This window comes from Chiloscyllium plagiosum, unplaced genomic scaffold (genome assembly GCF_037043375.1).
Source record: "Chiloscyllium plagiosum isolate Xiang-an unplaced genomic scaffold, Cpla_swu_hap1 HiC_scaffold_10, whole genome shotgun sequence".
In the NCBI taxonomy this organism is placed as follows: Eukaryota; Metazoa; Chordata; class Chondrichthyes; order Orectolobiformes; family Hemiscylliidae; genus Chiloscyllium; species Chiloscyllium plagiosum.
The window spans coordinates 100829446-100849356 of NW_028270148.1; the positions used below are offsets into that span (position 1 = coordinate 100829446).

The following is a 19911-nucleotide window of genomic DNA, read 5'->3' on the forward strand; positions in this document are numbered from 1 at the left end:
AGAGGGTTTCCTCAGATTACAACAGGATCTGGACCAGATGGGCCAATGGGCTGAGAAATGGCAGATGGAGTTTAATTCAGATAAATGCGAGGTGCTGCATTTTGGGAAAGCAAATCTGGCAGGACTTATACACTTAATGGTAAGGTCCGAGGGAGTTTTGCTGAACAAAGAGACCTTGGAGTGCAGGTTCATAGCTCCTTGAAAGTGGAGTCACAGGTAGATGGGATAGTGAAGAAGGCGTTTGGTACGCTTTCCTTTCTTGGTCAGAGTATTGAGTACAGGAGTTGGGAGGTCATGTTGCAGCTGTACAGGACATTGGTTCGGCCACTGTTAGAATATTGCATGCAATTCTGGTCTCCTTCCTATCGGAACGATGTTGTGAAACTTGAAAGGGTTCAGAAAAGATTTACAAGGATGTTGCCAGGGTTGGAGGATCTGAGCTACAGGGAGAGGCTGAACAGGCAGGGGCTGTTTTCCCTGGAGCATCGGAGGCTGAGGGGTGACCTTATAGAGGTTTACAAAATTATGAGGGGCATGGATAGGATAAATAGGCAAAGTCTTTTCCCTGGGGTTGGGGAGTCCAGAACTGGAGGGCATCGGTTCAGGGTGAGAGGGGAAAGATATAAAAGAGACCTAAGGGGCAACTTTTTCACGCAGAGGGTGGTACATGTATGGAATGAGCTGCCAGAGGATGTGGTGGAGGCTGGTACAATTGCAAGATTTAAGAGGCATTTGGATGGATATATGAATAGGAAGGGTTTGGAGGGATATGGGGCGGGTGCTGGCAGGTGGGACTAGATTGGGTTGGGATATCTGGTCTGCATGGACGGGTTGGATCGAAGGGTCTGTTTCCATGCTGTACATCTCTGACTCTGAGATAGCCTGGACGTTAACTTGCATCTTATTTCAAGGCAGGTGTAAGGTGCTGTGCTCCAGATGTAATTTGATTGGTCACACTATTCAGCTTTAAGCAAAGCTCCCTTTATTCTTTCCCCCCAGTTAAAATGCAAACACAGGAAAGAAGAATTGGTATAATCTTATCTCTATTAGGAAACTTAACAGAGCAATAGATTATTTAACTAATAAACAGCAACTATTCCAAAATAGTAATATATTATAAACGCACTCTTGGCAAACGCAGATTCAGTACAACAGATTGTCTCACATGTGATTCTGGCAACAGAATATTTCAGCTAAAATCTGGAGCTAAGAATTCTGGTAGAGAGAGAGAGATGGACAGACACCTTCCACTGCCAACTTCCCCTCAACAACTGCTGAAAGCTAAACTAAAACCCAGATTCTGTAGGAGCCTGACTCCACCCATTCATTCTGCTTCTGTTGTTCAAACCTATTTTTAAAAAAAATCCCAAGGTCCCTCAAGCTATTTACTTTATTGGCTACACGTAGACAGCTCGGCGCCTATGGCTGAAAACCACTCTTCAGAAATGAAAAGGACAAAATACACCTCTAAAGCCATAGCATCGACACAGTGTACAGCTTTTGTAAAAATGCAGTTATTGAAAAGTTTATTTGCAACTGTCCATATCTAGAACCACCTTCAAGGCCAATGACAGGTTTTGCAAGAATTCATACAAATAATACAATGGCCCAAATGTTGTCTGAGCTACCTGTGTGTGGTTTTTGTTTTGAGGCAGGTGCTGGCATGTACCTGTTGAAACTTCCATTTTTGCAGGGTTGTTCTCAACCCAGCTATCATTTCACACTGCAGTCTGTTGAAAATCTGCTGAATGAAGGAGATATATGTTTTTGAGAGGTATGTGTGTTTATGATAGCATATAATTTGCTGTAATGAAATCCCAGTTGATGGCTGGAATTGATAATGCTTTGAAAGAATTGTGCGTCGTGCCTTGAAATTGCCTTTGTCACTCCTTAGTCAAACTATTTAATTATAGTTTCATCTGCATACCAGTTGAATTGCCCTTGTCTCTTGTATAAGTGATCTCAGCTTGTCAGCACAGTTATTTTCAAATGGAAATTTCATGGCTAGATGCAGTTTAATTATACATGCCAGGTCTTTGCTGATTGCATTCATTTTATATTTTCAAAAACAGTTCAGACAGAGTCTGGTTCTCCCAATGTGGTGTCTGCAGCTCCCTGTCAAGCTGATCCTAATCAGTACGAAATACAGTTTGCACGGCTGAAAATCTTCCTTTTTGGTAAGTTCAGACAGAAGCAGAATACATTTAGTGATTAAAAATGTTTAGTTTGTATAAAGTGGTTCATGAATTGAGTTTGTGCATCTTGATCTTTGCATAATAATGTTTCTGAAATTGATAGCTCACATTACAAAACTACAATGTATTTGTCACAATATAATTTTTTCCTTTTTTAAAAAGCGCAGTAGTTGGAATTTGTCTGTTATCAGAATTAGTTAAAAACCACTTAAGCCATGCCAGGATCAGGAGAAAGATTTTCCATGATACTTGACTTAACAGTGCAGTTACACAAATTTAAGCCTCCACCTAAATTCAGAACATAACCACAGGCTTGGGAGACGTGGTATAGCATGGTGGAATGTAGAACTAATAATCCAGAGGCCTTTATTAATGATTCAGAGAATTAAATTTGACTTCCATCACAATCAAGAAATTCATTTAATTGAATGAATCTGTTAAAAGCAGTAATGGCAACTTGGTTGTTGTAAAAGCTCATCTGGTCCTCTAATGTCCTTTCCAGGAAGCATATCTCCTGCCCCCAATCAGTCTAACCTGCACATTACTCTTGATGCACAGCAATGTGGCCAACTTTTGTGGTTTGCTCTTAAAAGGTCTAGCAGCCACTTGGTTGTACTCAAGCAGATGGCTTGCCATCACCTTTTTAAAGGATAATTTGGATTGGTGATAAATGCTGGCCTTGCCAATGACCGAATGAATCTGAAATGAATGTTTACGAACTGCTTTAAGTGACTATGATGCAGGTACTGTATGCGGAGGAAGTTCACTGTAAGACTGCAGTGTGAGAAGCTCAGAAGACGTCTTCTATTAGCTAATTTAAGATCTAGGTTGAACAAAATTTTGTTCTAAGTGTACTAACTTTTGTTCCTTTTAAATCATGCTTTCCTTTTTGAGAGGTGACATCTAGAAAGAGAAAATCACTTCTTCTTTCTATTGAAATTTTAATCTCACAGGTGCCTTGGGAATGAGAAATACACTCAGCTGCTCTTAATTCTCTGAACAAACCCACTGTCAGATGCATGTGCACAATGAGTCTAGTTTTACCTGTAATTGGTCTCACTATTCACAGTGGTGTGGCTGCGATTGGATGGAAATGGGAAAGCATAGCAATGAAGATAAATGTTCTAACACAGCTGGGAAATGTAGCATTAAATACAGTGAGACTTTCACAAGATTTGAATAATCTTTTCACTTGCAAAGAATAATTGTATACTTCGTGGCATATGGAGAGTAAATTAGTCTATCCTCCAGAGCTGTGAGCACTTTAAGCTTTAATTGTTGATTTGAGTTCCAGGAAACAGTTCATTTTGACTAACTTCATTGAATGCAGAAAATGGTATTGGTTCAATCACTCCAATTCTCTCAGGTAAAAGTTGCTCAAGAAAGTATCCAAGATATAGGGACTTCTGTTGTTACTGCTTATTCTGTTCTAAGTTACCATATGCCAATTTAATGAATTTACTAATCAGCGTTAGCCTGAATATGACAATTTAGCATTTTCCAACATTTTAGAGATAACAGGATGCTGCCAACCCGTGTTTCTCCTAAATTGGGTGCAATCACACCGTGCTTGTTCCAGATTAAGTCTCTCGCATGTTCAGCTCTGCAAATAATGTGAAAAGTAGTGTTTGAAAAGAAAAGTGGCTGCCTATAAGAATGAAATGAGCTTTGGTGTTGTTTCTGATACTTGCCATAATGGAGCCAGGCTTTGCCTTTCATCCATCCAGGAAACCTCTGCAATTCAGTATTGGTTCACCAGAAATTAATCTTGCCAGTGGGGGGGGGAACTCACCTTTTTTGATCAGAAGTAAAGCATATTACAAAACTGGCTAAACCCTCCTGCTGAATTTAAACCAGCAACACAAAAAAAAAATTCCGTGCAGTAATCTGTGAAAATTTGAGGCCAAGAACTAGTAAAAATAAAAGTAACATCTTTTATTTCTTAAACATAACAGAGAATAATTAGCTAACAACTATTTACAACTCCTTCCTCTAACCTATCTTTTACTTTCCCTTCTATATTACTAGTCCAGTAAAGCCCCCGATTAAGATTTACCAAAATTCAACTTTTCAAAAACTAGTCAGATATCAAATCTTCTTTTTTCTTCTTCGGGATTTCTGTTTCACAGGTCACTAATCGATAAAAGTACCTTTTAAGAGAGTTATTCTCCAGGCAGTCTGCAGATGTCATTGGCTTGGCAGTTCTCCTCCAACTGTTCAGGTTTTCCCAGTCTTCTACCCCCCCCAAAGCATCGGATTGTGCCATTGGCTTTTAAGATTGTTAGTATACTAAATTCAAACTTGATTGGAGTTTGGTATTTTTGGGATATAACTTAAACTGATTAGCTGAATTTGAATTTGTTTCCATCGTCTCCAGGCAGCCCAGCTAATCTAGCTTTCAACCAAATGTTACACTGTTAGCTTATTCAGAACACTTCATGCTGTGTCAGGTAGTTCCACTACCTTTTAACCTCTCTTAAAGGTACAGTGCACCCACATTTTCATAAAATGGTGTCTGCACAAGAGAAAATCATTCATCCAGCCAATTCCTTGCCAGCTGTCTGCAAAAACACTTTTGCAAGTCCCACCTAATTTCAGTTTTTTCCAATTAGCCCTACAATGTTTTTGGCTTTAAATACTTATCCTATTCCTTTCTGAAAGTCTCTACCGAATATGTCTCCACTGCACACTCAGCTGTGCATTCCAGATTTAAACACTTGCTGCTTTAAAATCATATTGCCTTTGATTCTTTTGCTATTTACTTTAACTCTATGTCCTCTGGTCCTTGACCCTTCCATCAGTGGAAATAGTTGCACGTTGTCTACTCTATCTAGACCCCTCTTGGTTTTGATCACCACCACGTATAATCTCCTCTCAACATTCTCTTTGCTAAGGGCAATATCCTTAATTTCTCCACCTTGTCCATGCAACTGCAATTCCTCATCCTTGGAGCCATTGTTGTAAATGTTTCTACACTCTTTATAAAACCTTCACATGCTTCATAAGACATAGTCCCGAGAATTGGGCACAGTGCTCACATGAGACCAAATCAGGTTTTAAAGAAGTTCAGCTTTGTTGCATTTGTTCGTTGTGCCAGCCTTTTTAAAAAAAAAGTCAGCAATCTATGACTTTTTTTCAACCTGTCCTGTCACTTTCGATGGTCGACCCCACCCCCCCCCCAACCCGGTCACTCTCGCTTTCTTTCTCTGATCCTTTTAGAATTATACCTTTTATTTCCCATTATCTCTGCTCATTCTGTCCATCAAAATGTCTCATCTTGTACTTCTCTGCATCCAATTGCATTGGTCAACCATCTGCCTGTTCCACCAATGTGTATGTCCAATTGAAGTTTATTGTTCTCTTCCTCACCCTTAACAGTGCTTTCAAAAGTTGTGCCCTCTGTTAATTCTAAAACTGCACCCTGCGTACCCATGTCGAGGTCTTTTAGGTAGATCAAGAAAAGCAGTGGTGCAAATGCCAACCCTGGGGCACACTATTATTTACCTGTTCAAGTCTCACTATTATGAAACCCAATCAAGTTAGGTAAGTATGTTCTTCCTAGAACAAATCTATGCTTGCTTTCTTTAATGCACTCTTGTTCAAGTGATGACTGAATTTGTCTAGGGTTATTATTTCTAGAACCTTTCCCAATACAGAGGTTAAAATGACTAGTAGTTGCTGGGTTTGGGCTGTTATGGACTGGACCAGACCAGACCTCCTCAGAATATTCTTAGAAGGTAGCCAAGACCCTAACTTTTTCTTATTTTAAAGGCAAATGGGAAGGGTCTGTTCCAGATGTAATGTGACTGCTCAGATTACTTGACATTAAGCAAAACAATTTAATTAAATCCTGTAGTTCGAATACAACCAAAGTAAGAGCAATTTAAAATAGCTCAACAGATTGGAAACTTAACAGAATAATAAACACAGCAACTATTACTAATTAACTGTTCCAATATAGTAATATACCTTTAATACACCCCTTGACAAAAAAAAGGAAAATTCAGACACCGATTCTCTCTCACATTTCTCCAGTCCAGCAGGGAAAATCATTAAGAGAAAATTCAGAGAGAGTCGTATTTACTGAAGCTGCCAACTGTGTTGAGACCCCGAAGCTTCTGATGCTATTGGAAAAACCAAAATCCAGAAATCCTTGTCTGTGAGAACTGGCCACACCCATTCAGGCTGTTCAACAAAATCCCAAAACCTCCCAAGGTGTTTCCACTACCCCAGACTGCTCAGCACCTCTGCTTTACAACCGCTTTCCAAAAAGAAACTGGACAAAATGACCTCTTAAAAATTACAGCATCGTCAGAATACATGTATTTTTTTTGAACATAGGTATGACATTTGCCACTGTTTAGGTCTCTGACACCAACCCTGTATCTGGAAAGGAGTGGTGGATTATGGCTAATTTCTTTACAATTTCCACCTTTACTTCCTTCAGCATTTTAGCCAATTTAAATTGTAAGTACAGCCAACTTTTCTAGCAACTCTTTTTTTATTAATTTCTAAGCCAGCTATTACCCAGTTACCTTCTCTTTCTCAATGACTTGGACAAAATCTCTTTCCTTTCCTCAGCCATTGTCTTTGCTTCCCTGTGTAGGTCCCTTCTAGGACTAATCAATCGCATCCTACCTCTCTTACCCTTTGTCTGTTTATATGCTGAGAGAAAACTTTTATGTTAGTTGTCAGTCTCCTGTCATACACTCTCATTTATTTTTATTTGCACTTTCCCTCTGAACTTTCTATATTCAAGTTGGTTAACACAATCTGAGAGCTGTCATATGCACTTTTTTTCTATTGTATATTATCCTGTATCTCCATCACCCATCATGTTCTGGATTTGGTTTACTCTACTTTTCACCCTTGTGGGAATTTACCTCAACTGTGCTGACTGTCCAGCCATGTATTCATTTGTTGTACTCTTCAGTTCTATACTTTCTTGTGCCAGTAATACAAAAGGCACATTAACACCTCTTCTTCCTCAGGCGGCTCAGGAAATTTGGCATGTCCATAAGGACCCTCACCAGCCTTGACAGATTCACCATTGAGAGCATACTGTCTGGGTGCATAGTGGCCTTGTATGGCAATTGCTCTGCCCAGGACCATAAGAAACTACAGAAGGTGGTGGGCACAGCCCACACTATCATGGAAGCCAATCTTCCATCCATGGACTCCATCTACACAGCTCACTGCCACGGAAAGGCTGCCGACCTCATCAAAGATCCACTTTACCGCGTAATACTCTCCTCCGTCCTCTTCTGTCAGGCAGAAGATACATAAGCCTGAATGCATGCACCAGCAGGCTCAGGAACAGCTTCTTTCCAGCTATTATTAGACTGATGATTGGGCACTCTAGCCTCAATAAGCAATGTAACATGTATCCCTCTGTCCTATGTAAAAACAAGTACTACTTGAGATGGCCTCATTGGGTACTTGTATGAAATATTAGAAGCAATTAATGAAGAGAGAGAGGGAGTAGTAGGGGATTTAGTAGCCGTTTGAAGTGGATTGATCTGCAGGCCTGGATGAGATTTATCCCAGGCTGTTGAAGGAAGCAAGACAGGAGATACCAGAGGCTCGAACAGTCGTTTTCAAATTCTCTTTGGCTGTAGGTCAAAGGACTGGAAGACTGCTAACATTCCCCCATTATTAAAAAGGGAGGATGGCACAGACCAGGAAACAAAAGGTCATTCAGTTTAACCTCGTTGATTTGATTTATTTATTGTCACATGTACGTAAAGTGAAAAGCTTTGTTTCCGAACGGTACAGGCAGATCATAGTAAGCAAGGGCATGTAGATCACAGGGTGGGAAAGAAAGTTTAGACAGTGGCATGCAGGTTACGTTGCACAGAGCGTGTGCTGGGCAAGTTCAACATTAACAAGATCAGCATTATTTGACGTTAGAGGGTCCATTCATCATCTAATAATGGCCAGGAAGAAGCTGTTTCTGAACCTGCTGGTGCATGTGTTGAAGCTTTTACCTGACTGAAGAGGTTAGCAGAGAGTATTACTGGGGTGGGATGGGTTTTTGATGTTGGCAGCCTTTCCACGCCAATGAGCATTTAAATGGAGTCCATGGGTGATGAGGAAGTTACTAGAGAGAATTCTGAGGATAGAATATACCTGCACATAGAGACATGGATTGTTTAGGGGTAGCATTGACTTGTTAGGGAAGGTCATGTTTGTCAAATTTGTTTGAAACTTTTACAGAAGTAACCAGGAATTCTGATGAGGGTGATATATTTTAGCAAGGCTTTTGATAAGGTCACTCATGGTCGACAGGTCAAAAAGGTAAGAGCCCACTGGATCTGAGACAAAGTGGCAAGTCGGATCCAAAATTGGCCAAGAGGCAGGAAACAGAGACTGATCGAGGGATATTTCTGTGACTGGGAGCCTGTTTAGTAGGGTTCCACAGGACTTGGTGCTGGGATGTTTAGTGTTTATGATGTTCATTAATGATGTGGACTTGAATGTAGGGAATATGATCAAGAGGTTTGAGGATGACATGAAGATTTAGGATGGTAAATGGGAGAGGTTAGCCATAAACTGCAGGATGTTATCAGAAGGCTTGTCAGCTGGACAGAGTAGTGACAGATGGAATTCAACCTGAATAATTATTGGTTATGTACATGGGAAGGTGAAGGATTAACATAGAAACATAGAAGATAGTAGCAGATTGAGGCCTTTCAGCCCTTTGAGCTTGCTCCACCGTTCATCATGATCATGGCTGATCATCCAACTCAATAGCCTAAGCCTGCTTTCTCCCCATAAACTTTGATCCCATTCGCCCCCAAGTGCTATATCTAGCCGCTTCTTGAATACATTCAATGTTTCAATGTCAACTACCTCTTGTGGTAATGAATTCCACAGGCTCACCACTCTTTGGGTGAAGAAATGTCTCCTCATCTCTGTCCTAAGTGGCTTACCCAAATCCTCAGACTGTGACCCCAGGTTCTGGATGCACCCAACATCGGGAACATCACCCCTGATGTTCTATCTAACCTGTCTCGTCCTTTTAGAATTTCATGTCTCTGAGATTCTCCCCTTATTTGTCTGAACTCCAGTGAAAGCAATCCTAAGCTAGTTAATCGCTCCTCATACGTCTGGGAAATCTTTGCTGTACTCCTTGCGCAAGAGCAAACCTCCTCAGAAAAAGAGACCAAAACTGCACACAATATTCTAGGTGTGGCCTTACCAAGGCCCTGCACAACTGCACCAACACATTCCTGCTCACCATTCGCTGCCTTTATCACCTGCTGCACCTACATGCTTACCTTCAGCATCTGGTGCACAAGGACACCCAGGTCCCGCTGCATACTGCCCTCTCCCAATTTACAGCCATTCAGTAGTAACTTGCTGCCTTGGTTTTGCTTCCAAAGTGTATAATCTCATTTATCTGCCATTGATTTTTGCACTCACCCCAACCTGTCCAGATCTTGCTGAAGGATCTCCGCATCCTCATCATGGTTCACCCTCCCACCCAACTGGGTATCATCTGCAAACCTTGAGATGTTACATTTTTGTTCCTTCATCCAAATCATTAATATATCTTGTCCAAGTCTTTTGATCTATACATCCTGGCTTACTATGATCTGTTTGTACTAAAGCTTCTCACTGTACTTCAGTACACGTGACAATAAATAAATCAATCAAATTACTACCTTCTGAATATTGGGAAAGGTGTGTTCTAACAAGTGCTGAAAGTGTAATTACTCACATCCGTGTCTTGTTTCTGGTTCTAGATACCGACTCAAAGTACAGCCAAGAAGTGAAACAATTGCTCTATCCTTTATTTGTCTACCTCCACCTTGATATGGTTCACAGTGGTCTGAAGAGTGCAGCCGATAGTTTCTACAGTCGCTTTCATGGGATGTTCCTACAAAGTACGGACCAGAAGGACATCATGGAACAGCTCCGGACTACTCTGAATAGTCAGGACATTTATTCAAACTCCAAGCTGCGAAGCCTGACCGAAAATAAATATGTTCTTAGCCTTACTGAAGAAAGTTACAACTATCTCCTCCGCTACCTCCAGAGTGACAACAATAGTGCTTTGTGCAAGGTTCTGGCCTCTCGTGTTCAGCTGGATGTGCAGTGTTCTCCACAGACAGGCTATCAGCTGTATAATGCCGGGACGCTATCTCGCACCGAGGGGGTGGGCCTGGAGCCCTCTGAGCTACCCTCTACTATGTTGCAGAATGAAGCTGCGCTGGACATGTTGCAGGACAGCATAAAACGGGTAAAAGATGGGCCTCCCTCCCTCACAACCATTTGTTTCTATGCTTTCCACAACACGGACCAGCTGCTCAATACTGCGGAAATTTCGCCGAACAATAAACTGCTCAGTGCTGGCTTTGATAACTCTTGCATCAAACTCTGGAGCTTGAGGGCGAAGAAACTCAAATATGGCCCACAGCAAGTGGACGTCTCTCGGATCAACCTCGCCTGTGACATCCTGGATGATGAGGTACAAAAGTGTTTCTGCTACCTGGGTTTTATGCTCATTGGCTAAATCCAGCAGTTAGTATCAAGTTGGACAGGTCTGTTGTTTAATACTTGGTCACTGGACAGATCTAAGAATTCAATTTTCATTTAATTTTGTTCTCCTGGAGTTCAACCCTTTTAACTCGTTCGTGTTCACAATAGAACAAAGAAGCAACCATCTTACCATGCAGTCAGTAAGATGCATGAGGTGAATCACTCAAAGGACTCGCATGCAGGTTGCATTTCATGTTTCCAAGTCCGACTACTTTGTTTAACATGAATTTCAAGAGGTTTAAAATATTTAGGGATTACTATTGCTGATGTTGAGGCTCCGATTTAATTGATGCAATCAATACCACAACCGGGTCTCCACTGACAGACCTTTTAACCTTTTCTTCCACATGTAATAATTTTACTTCAGCTGCAGTCAATTCAACATGGTTCTGTGTTGTAAAATACATAGTACGTTGGCCGGTGATCCACTCTGTGTGGATCTTAACACTATGCATTCAAGCTAGAAGGTCTCCATCACTCCTAACTCACTGACTTGGATAAAGGCACTGCGAGTTGTGATGGATTGGATTGAGGACATGCCGAGTGGATACTTTTTGTGTATACCATAGTTGGAAATGGGCCCGTTTTACTTGCTTGTTGTCCTGCACTTGTTCTGTAATCTGACTCTTATTTTTCCCTTTGCCAACAGTGCTCTCCAATGGTCCTTCCTTTGTCTATTTTTTCTTGGGTATTATTTAAGAAAAAATGTCTCCAAGTGTAGGCAGCTAAATTATCCCATGGCAAGTGTATGAAAAAGGCAGCTTGCAGAATGTGGAACCCACCCACTTTACAACATTCCTCTTTCACATACTTCAGTTCTGTCATCTTCCCAGCATTCCCTTATCTAACAGAGTCCTTCCCCTGTTTCCCTTAAACCTGGCTCACAGAGGAAATAAAGTTTGGCAATCCTACATTATGACCCCAAAGTTTGGCTTTGTTGACTCTTTTGATAACCCTTTGAAAAGTGAATAATCTCATTTATCTGCCATTGATTTTCCCACTCACCCCAACCTGTCCAGATCATGCTGAAGGATCTCCGCATCCTCGTCATGGTTCACCCTCCCACCCAACTGGGTATCATCTGCAAACCTTGAGATATTACATTTTGTTCCTTCATCCAAATCATTAATATATCTTGTGAATAGCTGGGATCCTAGTACCGATCTCTGTGGTACCCCACTAGTTACTGCCTGCCAATTTGAAAAGGGCCCATTAATTCCTACTCTCTGCCAACCAGTTTTCTTTCCATCCCATGCGCTGTAATCTTGCATAAAAATCTCTTATGCGCGATTTTGCCAAACACTCAAAGTCCAAATATACCACATCGACTGTCTCCTCTTGTCAACTCTACGAGTTACATCTTCATAGAATTCCAATAGATTTGTCAAGCGTGACTTCTCCTTCATAAATCCAAGCTGACTCTATCTGATCCTGCCACTGCTTTCTAAATGGCTATAAAGTCCTTGATAATGGATTTGAGAATTTTCCCCAATACTGATGTTCGGCTTACTGTTTTATAATTCCCTGTTTTCTCTTCAGCTCCCATTTTGAATATTAGAGTGACTTTAGCTACCCTGCAATCTGCAGGGACTATTCCATATATAGATCATACTATGAATGGTAAGACTCTGGAAAGTACTGAAGATCAGAGAGACCTTGGTGTGTACACCAACAGATCTCTAAATATAGCAGGCCAAGTGGATAAGGTGGTTAACAACATCATTTCGGATCCTTGCTGAGTACTAATTGAGGCATAGAACACAAGAGCAGGGAGGTTATGCAGGAGCTGTATTAACTGTTGGCAAGGCCATGTCTGGAGTACTGTGTGTAGTTATGGCCACCGCATTAGAGAGACAATGTGATTGCACTAGAAAGGGGTGCACAGAAAAGTTGCCAGGATGCAGCCTGGGCTGGAGGGTCTGAGCTATGAGGAAAGATTGGACAGGTTTGGGGTTGTTTTCCTTAGGGCAGCAAAAGTTGTGAGGTTTATAAGATGATGAGGGGCATTGATATCATGGATAGGATGCACTTTTTTCTTTCTTAGGGTCAATAAGTAGTGTTTTGAAGATGTGGGTGTACTGTATCTTTAAGAAAGTTGAAAGGTAGCAGAACTACTTGACAGCATGGTGGCTCAGTGGTTAGCACTGCTGCCTCACAGCGCCAAGGACCCAGATTCGATTCCAGCCTCTGGAGAATGTGCAAACTCCACACAGACATTCTCCCCGTCGTCTGCGTGGGTTTCCTCCCACAGTCCAAAGATGTGCAGGTCAGATGGATTGACCAGGCTAAATTGCCCATAGTGTTAGGTGCATTAGTCAGAGGGAAATGGGTCTTGGTGGGTTACTCTTCAGAGGGTCAGTGTGGACTTGTTGGGCCAAAGGGCCTGTTTCCACACTGTAGGAAATCTAATCTAATCACCAAGTGTTCTGAACAAGATATAATGTAACCTTTTGGTCCAGCAGCTAGTGTAGCTGGTTGCCAGGAATCAAAAACAAACTTGAATTAGGCAAATCAGTTTAAATTATACACCAAAGAATGCGAACCTCCAATCAAGTTTGCATTTAGTATATTGACAATATTAAAAGCAAATGACACAATACGATGCTTTGGGGGTATAAGACCGGGGAAAATTGAACAGTTGTTGCTGCTTTAAATTAAGCAGAAGGGTTTCCCCCGTGACGTAACATTAGGGGGTATAGATTTATAAGGTAGATGTTGCAGGAAAGTTAACATCATTTGCCTGGAAGCCATTTTCCTGATTCGGCTGAGAGTTCCATTTTGTGTCCCCAGCCAGAACTTTGCTGGCTCTGCATTCCTTACTATAAGGTAATGTGAAAGGTTGTCCTTATCTTCCTTCTCAAGATAGTGTCTCCTCCCTTTGCTGAATGATCAGCACAGGCTGTAGAACCAGTCAAGTTGACATAGACTTTCCAATTAGTCCCCCTTCCTTCTCTAGTTATTGCCTCTTCACAATCATTCAGCCAATTAGAGATATCTCCGCTTGGTGTTAGCAATCCGTGTATCTAGAACAGGTGGTGATACCACTTGATCTGTCCACTTGTGGAATGCATAATAGTGCTTTAGTTTTGAACTTAATGACTAACCTCTAATTTAGTACCAACTTGTAAGCATGCCAAACTGTGTAATTAACGGTCAGATCCAAGCTGTTTTCTCTATATAATTCTGTAGTACTCTGATGTACTTCGGGATAACACCGAGCCACAATTAGGACGGTGAATTCCCCATGATATATTGTGTAATAAACTAATCAGTTCGTAAGGTCCGAGTCTCGAGAGCTTTCTCCAACAGTAGAAGACTAAGAGGAGAGCAGAGATTATTTTTATTTTACTTGTAATGTGATAGCAGACTGGAACACTACCCATAAAGGATGTTTGAGTCAGAAATCTCATCGTATTTCAGCATTATTTACAAGTTCACTTCCATTACCATAGCCTTCAGAGGCATGGGCCAAAGGTTAGAAAATAGGGTAGTTATAGTTAGATATTTATTGACTGGCACTGATGTTATGGGTGAAATGGCCATCTATTGTGCTGTACATGTTTGAGTCTACGTAGCCTAATCTTATGCCATGCGTTTTATTCATTCGTGGAATATGAGTTTCCTTGGCATTTAATGCCCATCCCAAATTATTTTTGAAAAGGTGCTGGTCAGCTACCACCTTGAACTGTTACAATCCATATGGCTGTATTTGCACCCACACTGCTAGGCAGAGAGTTCAGGATTTTGGCCCAATGACAAGATATTTCCATTTCTGGCTGACATTTGATGATAGAGGGAAGCTTGGAGACAACGCTTTTCCCATCCACCCATTAGCTTTTGGTCGAGGGTTGAGAGGTGTCTTTCTCAGTTGCTACAGTGCATCTGGTAAAAGGTACACTCTTCAGCTACACTCTGCCGACAGTAAACTAAGTAGTGGGCGAACAGCCAGGCTGCTTTGTGCTAGGATTCCAGTCTCTGGCCTGTAGATTTGAGGTCACCAGTGTGGTTTATGTACCAGGCAGCAGAGTGGCTAGGAGTCTTTAATCTGAATATTAAGTGGAACAAGTCAGCTTTATTCTGGAGTCACAGCAGAGTTTGATGATTTACATATGTTTGAGAATTGACTCCAAATGAGTACAGGAGGTGAAGGGACAAGATGACTTCATTTTCTTGTTGAGTCATCCTCCATTTTCTGATGGAGTTGACCAGGGCAAGAGATAAATCTGCTCAAGATTCTATAAATTCCTTCACAAAGCCGAAGACATACCATGACCTGGTGGGCCCTGTGGCTACTTATCAATAGTGACCACTTAATGGGATATGTGCTGATGTGGATTTACAGCTCATTGACCAGAGAGTTTGTTATTTACTGATTAAGAGGCTAATGGCTGCTCTAGGGTTGCCTAGAGTTTTAACAACTTCCAAACAAAGATCTTTATATGGACTGGATTCCCTTTTCATTGCTTCTCAGCAGTCAAGACTTGTACGGAGCTGATAACTCTGCTGAAGTTATCTATCAGATTTTCTGTGAAAACATGCAGAATGCAGGGTTAACATATACACTAGGATATGGAAATTCAATTCTAATATTTCTTTTGAAATGATCTTGGGTCGGTATTTTTTTGTTGAGAATAATTTCCTTTCCTCCCCTTCTCCACTGGTGCTTCCTGACATGCTGCATATCTACAATATTTTGTCTGTGTTGCAAATTTCCCATGCTTGCATTATTTGCAGCTGTAGAATCCACTGGTAAAAATATGAAACCACTGCGGTTAGCTCTCTTCAAGATCATGGCTTTGGTGAGAAAAGCAGCATAAGTTGGGGCAAGTGTGCCGAAATTGTGCTTTTGTCTCCGAAAAATCGATGCGTAATTGTATGATTTTAACATCAGTGGGTTACCAAGTGTGTTAACTTTTTATAATTGAGGCATAATGCAAATTGTGTTTACTCTGTTGCATTTTATACACTCTGCCCTTACGTGGTGACGTCTGGGTATGTTCCATCACCTTCTGGCATGAGTGTTCTGTTATAAACCATGTCTTCTTGCGCAGTTCGCCCACAGCTATTACTCCCTTCATCCTTTTAATTCTCCAAGGTTTGAATCTTAAGTACAGGTTAGTCCCCTACCATTTTGTGGAGGTTGGTACAGAGGAGAGAAGAATGATAATATCTTAGTTATATTTTAAAATACGCACTTACTAGTTGTGGAAGTGTTGAATAGATTTATTTGAATCGATTGATGAATTAATGTAATGTCACCTTTACCTTGGCTGCAAACAATCTGGCCTCCATAGCTGGGGACTTGCTATTACCACTCTGTAGTTGGTACTTTCAGTGGCTCCCTGTTCCATGGAATGCACCATCTGTGTCTTCAGGTATTTGCTCCCTGACGTATGAAGCGTTTTTACAGAGGACAGGGTGGGAAGAGGTGTAATCTAGGTAGCTGTGGGAGTCAGTCGGTTTATAGTATACGTCCGTGTTGAGTCGGTCGTCCGAGATAGAGATGGAGAGGTTGTCTCAGACTCCTCCCTCCCCTTCCTAGACCTCTCCATCTCTATCTCGGACGACCGACTCAACACGGACACATACTATAAACCGTCTGACTCCCACAGCTACCTAGATTACACCTCCTCCCTGTAAAAACGCCATCCCATATTCCCAATTCCTTCGCCTTCACCGCATCTGCTCCCAGGAGGACCAATTCCAATGCCGAACAACCCAGATGGCCTCCTTCAAAGACCGCAATTTCCCCTCAGACATGGTTGACGATGCTCTCCACGCATCTCCTCCGCCCTTGAACCCCGCCCCTCCAATCGCCACCAGGACAGAACCCCACTGGTCCTCACCTACCACCCCACCAACCTCCATATACATCGTATCATCCATCGTCATTTCCGCCACCTCCAAACGGACCCGACCACCAAGGATGTATTTCCCTCCCCCACCCCTATCAGCATTCCGGAAAGACCACTCCCTCCACGACTCCCTCATCAGGTCCACACCCCCCGCCAACCCAACCTCCACTCCCGGCACCTTCCCCTGCAACCGCAAAAAATGCAAAACTTGTGCCCACACCTCCCCCCTCACTTCCCTCCAAGGCCCCAAGGGAACCTTCAATATCCATCAGAAATTCACCTGCACCTCCACACACATCATTTACTGCATCCGCTGCACCCGATGTGGCCTCCTCTATATTGGGGAAACAGGCCGCCTACTTGCGGGACGTTTCAGAGAACACCTCTGGGACACCCGCGCCAACCAACCTGTGGCTGAACACTTTAACTCCCCCTCCCACTCCGCCAAGGACATGCAGGTCCTTGGCCTCCTCCATCGCCAGACCATGGCAACACGACGCCTGGAGGAAGAGCGACTCGTCTTCTGCCTAGGAACCCTCCAGCCACAGGGGATGAATGCGGATTTCTCCAGCTTCCTCATTTCCCCTCCCCCCACCTTTTCTCAGTCCCAGCCCTCAGACTCAGCACCGCCTTCTTGACCTGCAATCTTCTTCCCGACCTCTCCGCCCCCACCCCCTCTCCGGCCTATCACCCTCACCTTAACCTCCTTCCACCTATCGGATTCCCAACGCCCCTCCTCCCTACCTTTTATCTTAGCCTGCTTGGCACACCCTCCTCATTCCTGAAGAAGGGCTTATGCCCGAAATGTCGATTCTCCTTCTCCTTTGATGCTGCCTGACCTGCTGCGCTTTTCCAGTAACACATTTTTAAGCTCTGATCTCCAGTATCTGCAGTCCTCACTTTCTCCTCCCTGACGTATGGAGGCATTTTAACAGTCTGATGTGCACGGTTGGCACTGTACTGTTTTCCTACAGCATTAAAACATTGTTTCTACAAGTGCGCAGCTCCCAAGTCAGTTACGTCCAATTTACAAGGATAGTTTACAAAAGGAGAACTGTTTTATTGCCTCCTTGCTTTCTTTCTTGCTCATTGGAAGCTGACTTAGGAAAGGCACTTGTGTATGTCATGTTCTGAATGCTCATTTAGTGTACACTAGATCAAAAACAGAGGACAGTATAAGTGTGTGTGACCCTTACACCAGGCTAATTTTGCCATCATGCTGTCAAGAGCAGTGTGAGATGTGTAAAACTCTGTAGAGGAGCATATTTAAAGAGAACATCTTTGCTGCTTGCTTGCACACTTTATTGAAATTTACTGTTAATTATATCATTATATCAATGTTATTCATTGCTTTTGCAATTTTTTTCCCAAATGCAGGTGGAAGATGATGTGGGCAGTGAAATGAAAATCCTACGAGGACACTGTGGGCCTGTGTATGCTACCAAGTTCCTCTCTGATAATTCAGGACTTCTGTCTTGTTCAGAAGACACAACAGTCCGATACTGGGATTTGTGCAGTTTCAAGAACACTGGTTTGTATCAAGGACATGTTTATCCCATCTGGGACATCGATATTAGTCCCTTGAGCCTTTACTTTGTGACTGGATCACATGATCGGACAGCAAGACTTTGGGCACTTGACAGAACATACCCTCTACGCATTTACGCAGGCCACCTAGCAGATGTAGACTGTGTTAAGTTCCATCCAAATTCTAATTACATAGCCACAGGCTCAATAGATAAAACTGTGCGGCTCTGGAGTACGCAGCAAGGGAATACTGTCCGTCTCTTCACAGGACATCGGGGACCTGTGTTGGCATTAGCTTTCTCTCCTAATGGAAAGTACTTGGCCTCAGCAGGTGAAGATCAGCGACTAAAGTTGTGGGACCTTGCATCAGGTACTTTATTCAAAGAACTGAGAGGGCATACTGACAATATAACTAATCTTGCATTTAGTCCCGATAGCAGTTTGATAGTTTCTGCATCTGTGGATAATTCGGTCCGTGTGTGGGATATTTATAACACTTATTCAAATTCACTGGTGGATGGTTCCTCCAGTGAGCTGGTGGGTGTATACATGGGACCTACCAGCAACCTTTTGAGTGTGCAGTTCATGGCCTGCAATCTGGTCTTGGTTACTGGTGTTGCACAAGAGAAAAAGGAACAATAAGTGGACAAGAACAATTCCTTCTGTTTAATTAGAAGCACCTAGATAAGTAAGCTGTAAGAGGACCAGATGTGTCTTGAATGTACCTGGCCAGCTTGCTGTGGAAAGACGTTTTGAGATTATACCTCACTGGCTTGCTTTGATCACACCTTGCAGCTAAATACACCATCTGTTGCACAATCTTCCCTGTAGTTCCATAGGAATGAGTGATCCTATGATTGGCACTGGGACTGATGTTGGTGGTTCTTCCCTTGCCGAGCCTTGGACATCTGTTTGTTGCTCCATTCGCAGTGCTGTGCAAATTCACGAATTGCAGAGGTTCTGGTCAGCATGTGAGGTTAAGACACATGCCTGCACCTCTCGTGTTGCCATTACATTCAGAATGTCAGCCAGAAATTGTTCTGATGTTAGCTGCCATTTGTCCAGCTGTAAAATGAATTATACCACTTGTACACAGTCAGCCAAAAGGTGACTGGAATGTTTTTGCTGTAATTTATTTAGCCTGATCTTGGGTTGGCAGAACAAACAAAATCCTGGTTGAAATTTAAGTTCTTCTGTTACACTGGCCCAGATGTTTAATTCTTCAATTTTCTGGCAAATACATTTGTATGGCAGAAATTGATTATGTTTCATCTGTAAAGTGGTGTACTCAATATCATGAAAGGAATGTGAGGATTTGAAAAGTACATCAAGATGCAGCCACAAGCCTTTGGAACACAATGTGAACCTTCAGCTTTCGGTCTCCTGAAAAGCGTTCAGTATACATTTTTGTTAAACTGCATATTAAACTCTGTTTCACACAATCAAATAAATCTGGTTCCTGCTCTCCAAATCCAATTTGTAGTTTCTGAATGCAATATCAATTGCTAGTTTTTTTTTAAACCAGTGATCAAGATGTTGTGTTTGGAAGTAACACTGAAATTAAAATAAACTTTCATTTGTATCATTGTATATTTACCCATGTGGCTTTGACATGTTTATCAACACAAACAGAATCTTCAAGTAAAGTTGCGTATGAATAGGAGTAGGCCATTTGGGCCCCTTGAGCCTGCTTAACAAGGTAATGGTGATTTGATTATTCCACATTTGCCTGCCTTGAAGAAGTTTTCCTCCTCTCTCTACAAGAATCTCCGGGAGTCCCTCTCCCACTG

The 19911-nt window shown here is 42.2% G+C and overlaps 1 protein-coding gene across 1 annotated transcript in view; it reads left to right on the forward strand.

The window, feature by feature from the left end:
- The window catches only part of taf5l (TAF5-like RNA polymerase II, p300/CBP-associated factor (PCAF)-associated factor), a 34931-nt gene extending 15220 nt beyond the window's left edge, over positions 1-19711 (forward strand). The window contains exons 3-5 of the mRNA XM_043696516.2: positions 2073-2177; positions 9944-10668; positions 17972-19711. Coding sequence (XP_043552451.1) covers positions 2073-2177; positions 9944-10668; positions 17972-18763 — 1622 coding nt within the window. The 3' untranslated portion in view covers positions 18764-19711. The remainder of the gene's footprint in view (positions 1-2072; positions 2178-9943; positions 10669-17971) is intronic.
- The last annotated feature ends 200 nt before the right edge of the window (positions 19712-19911 follow it).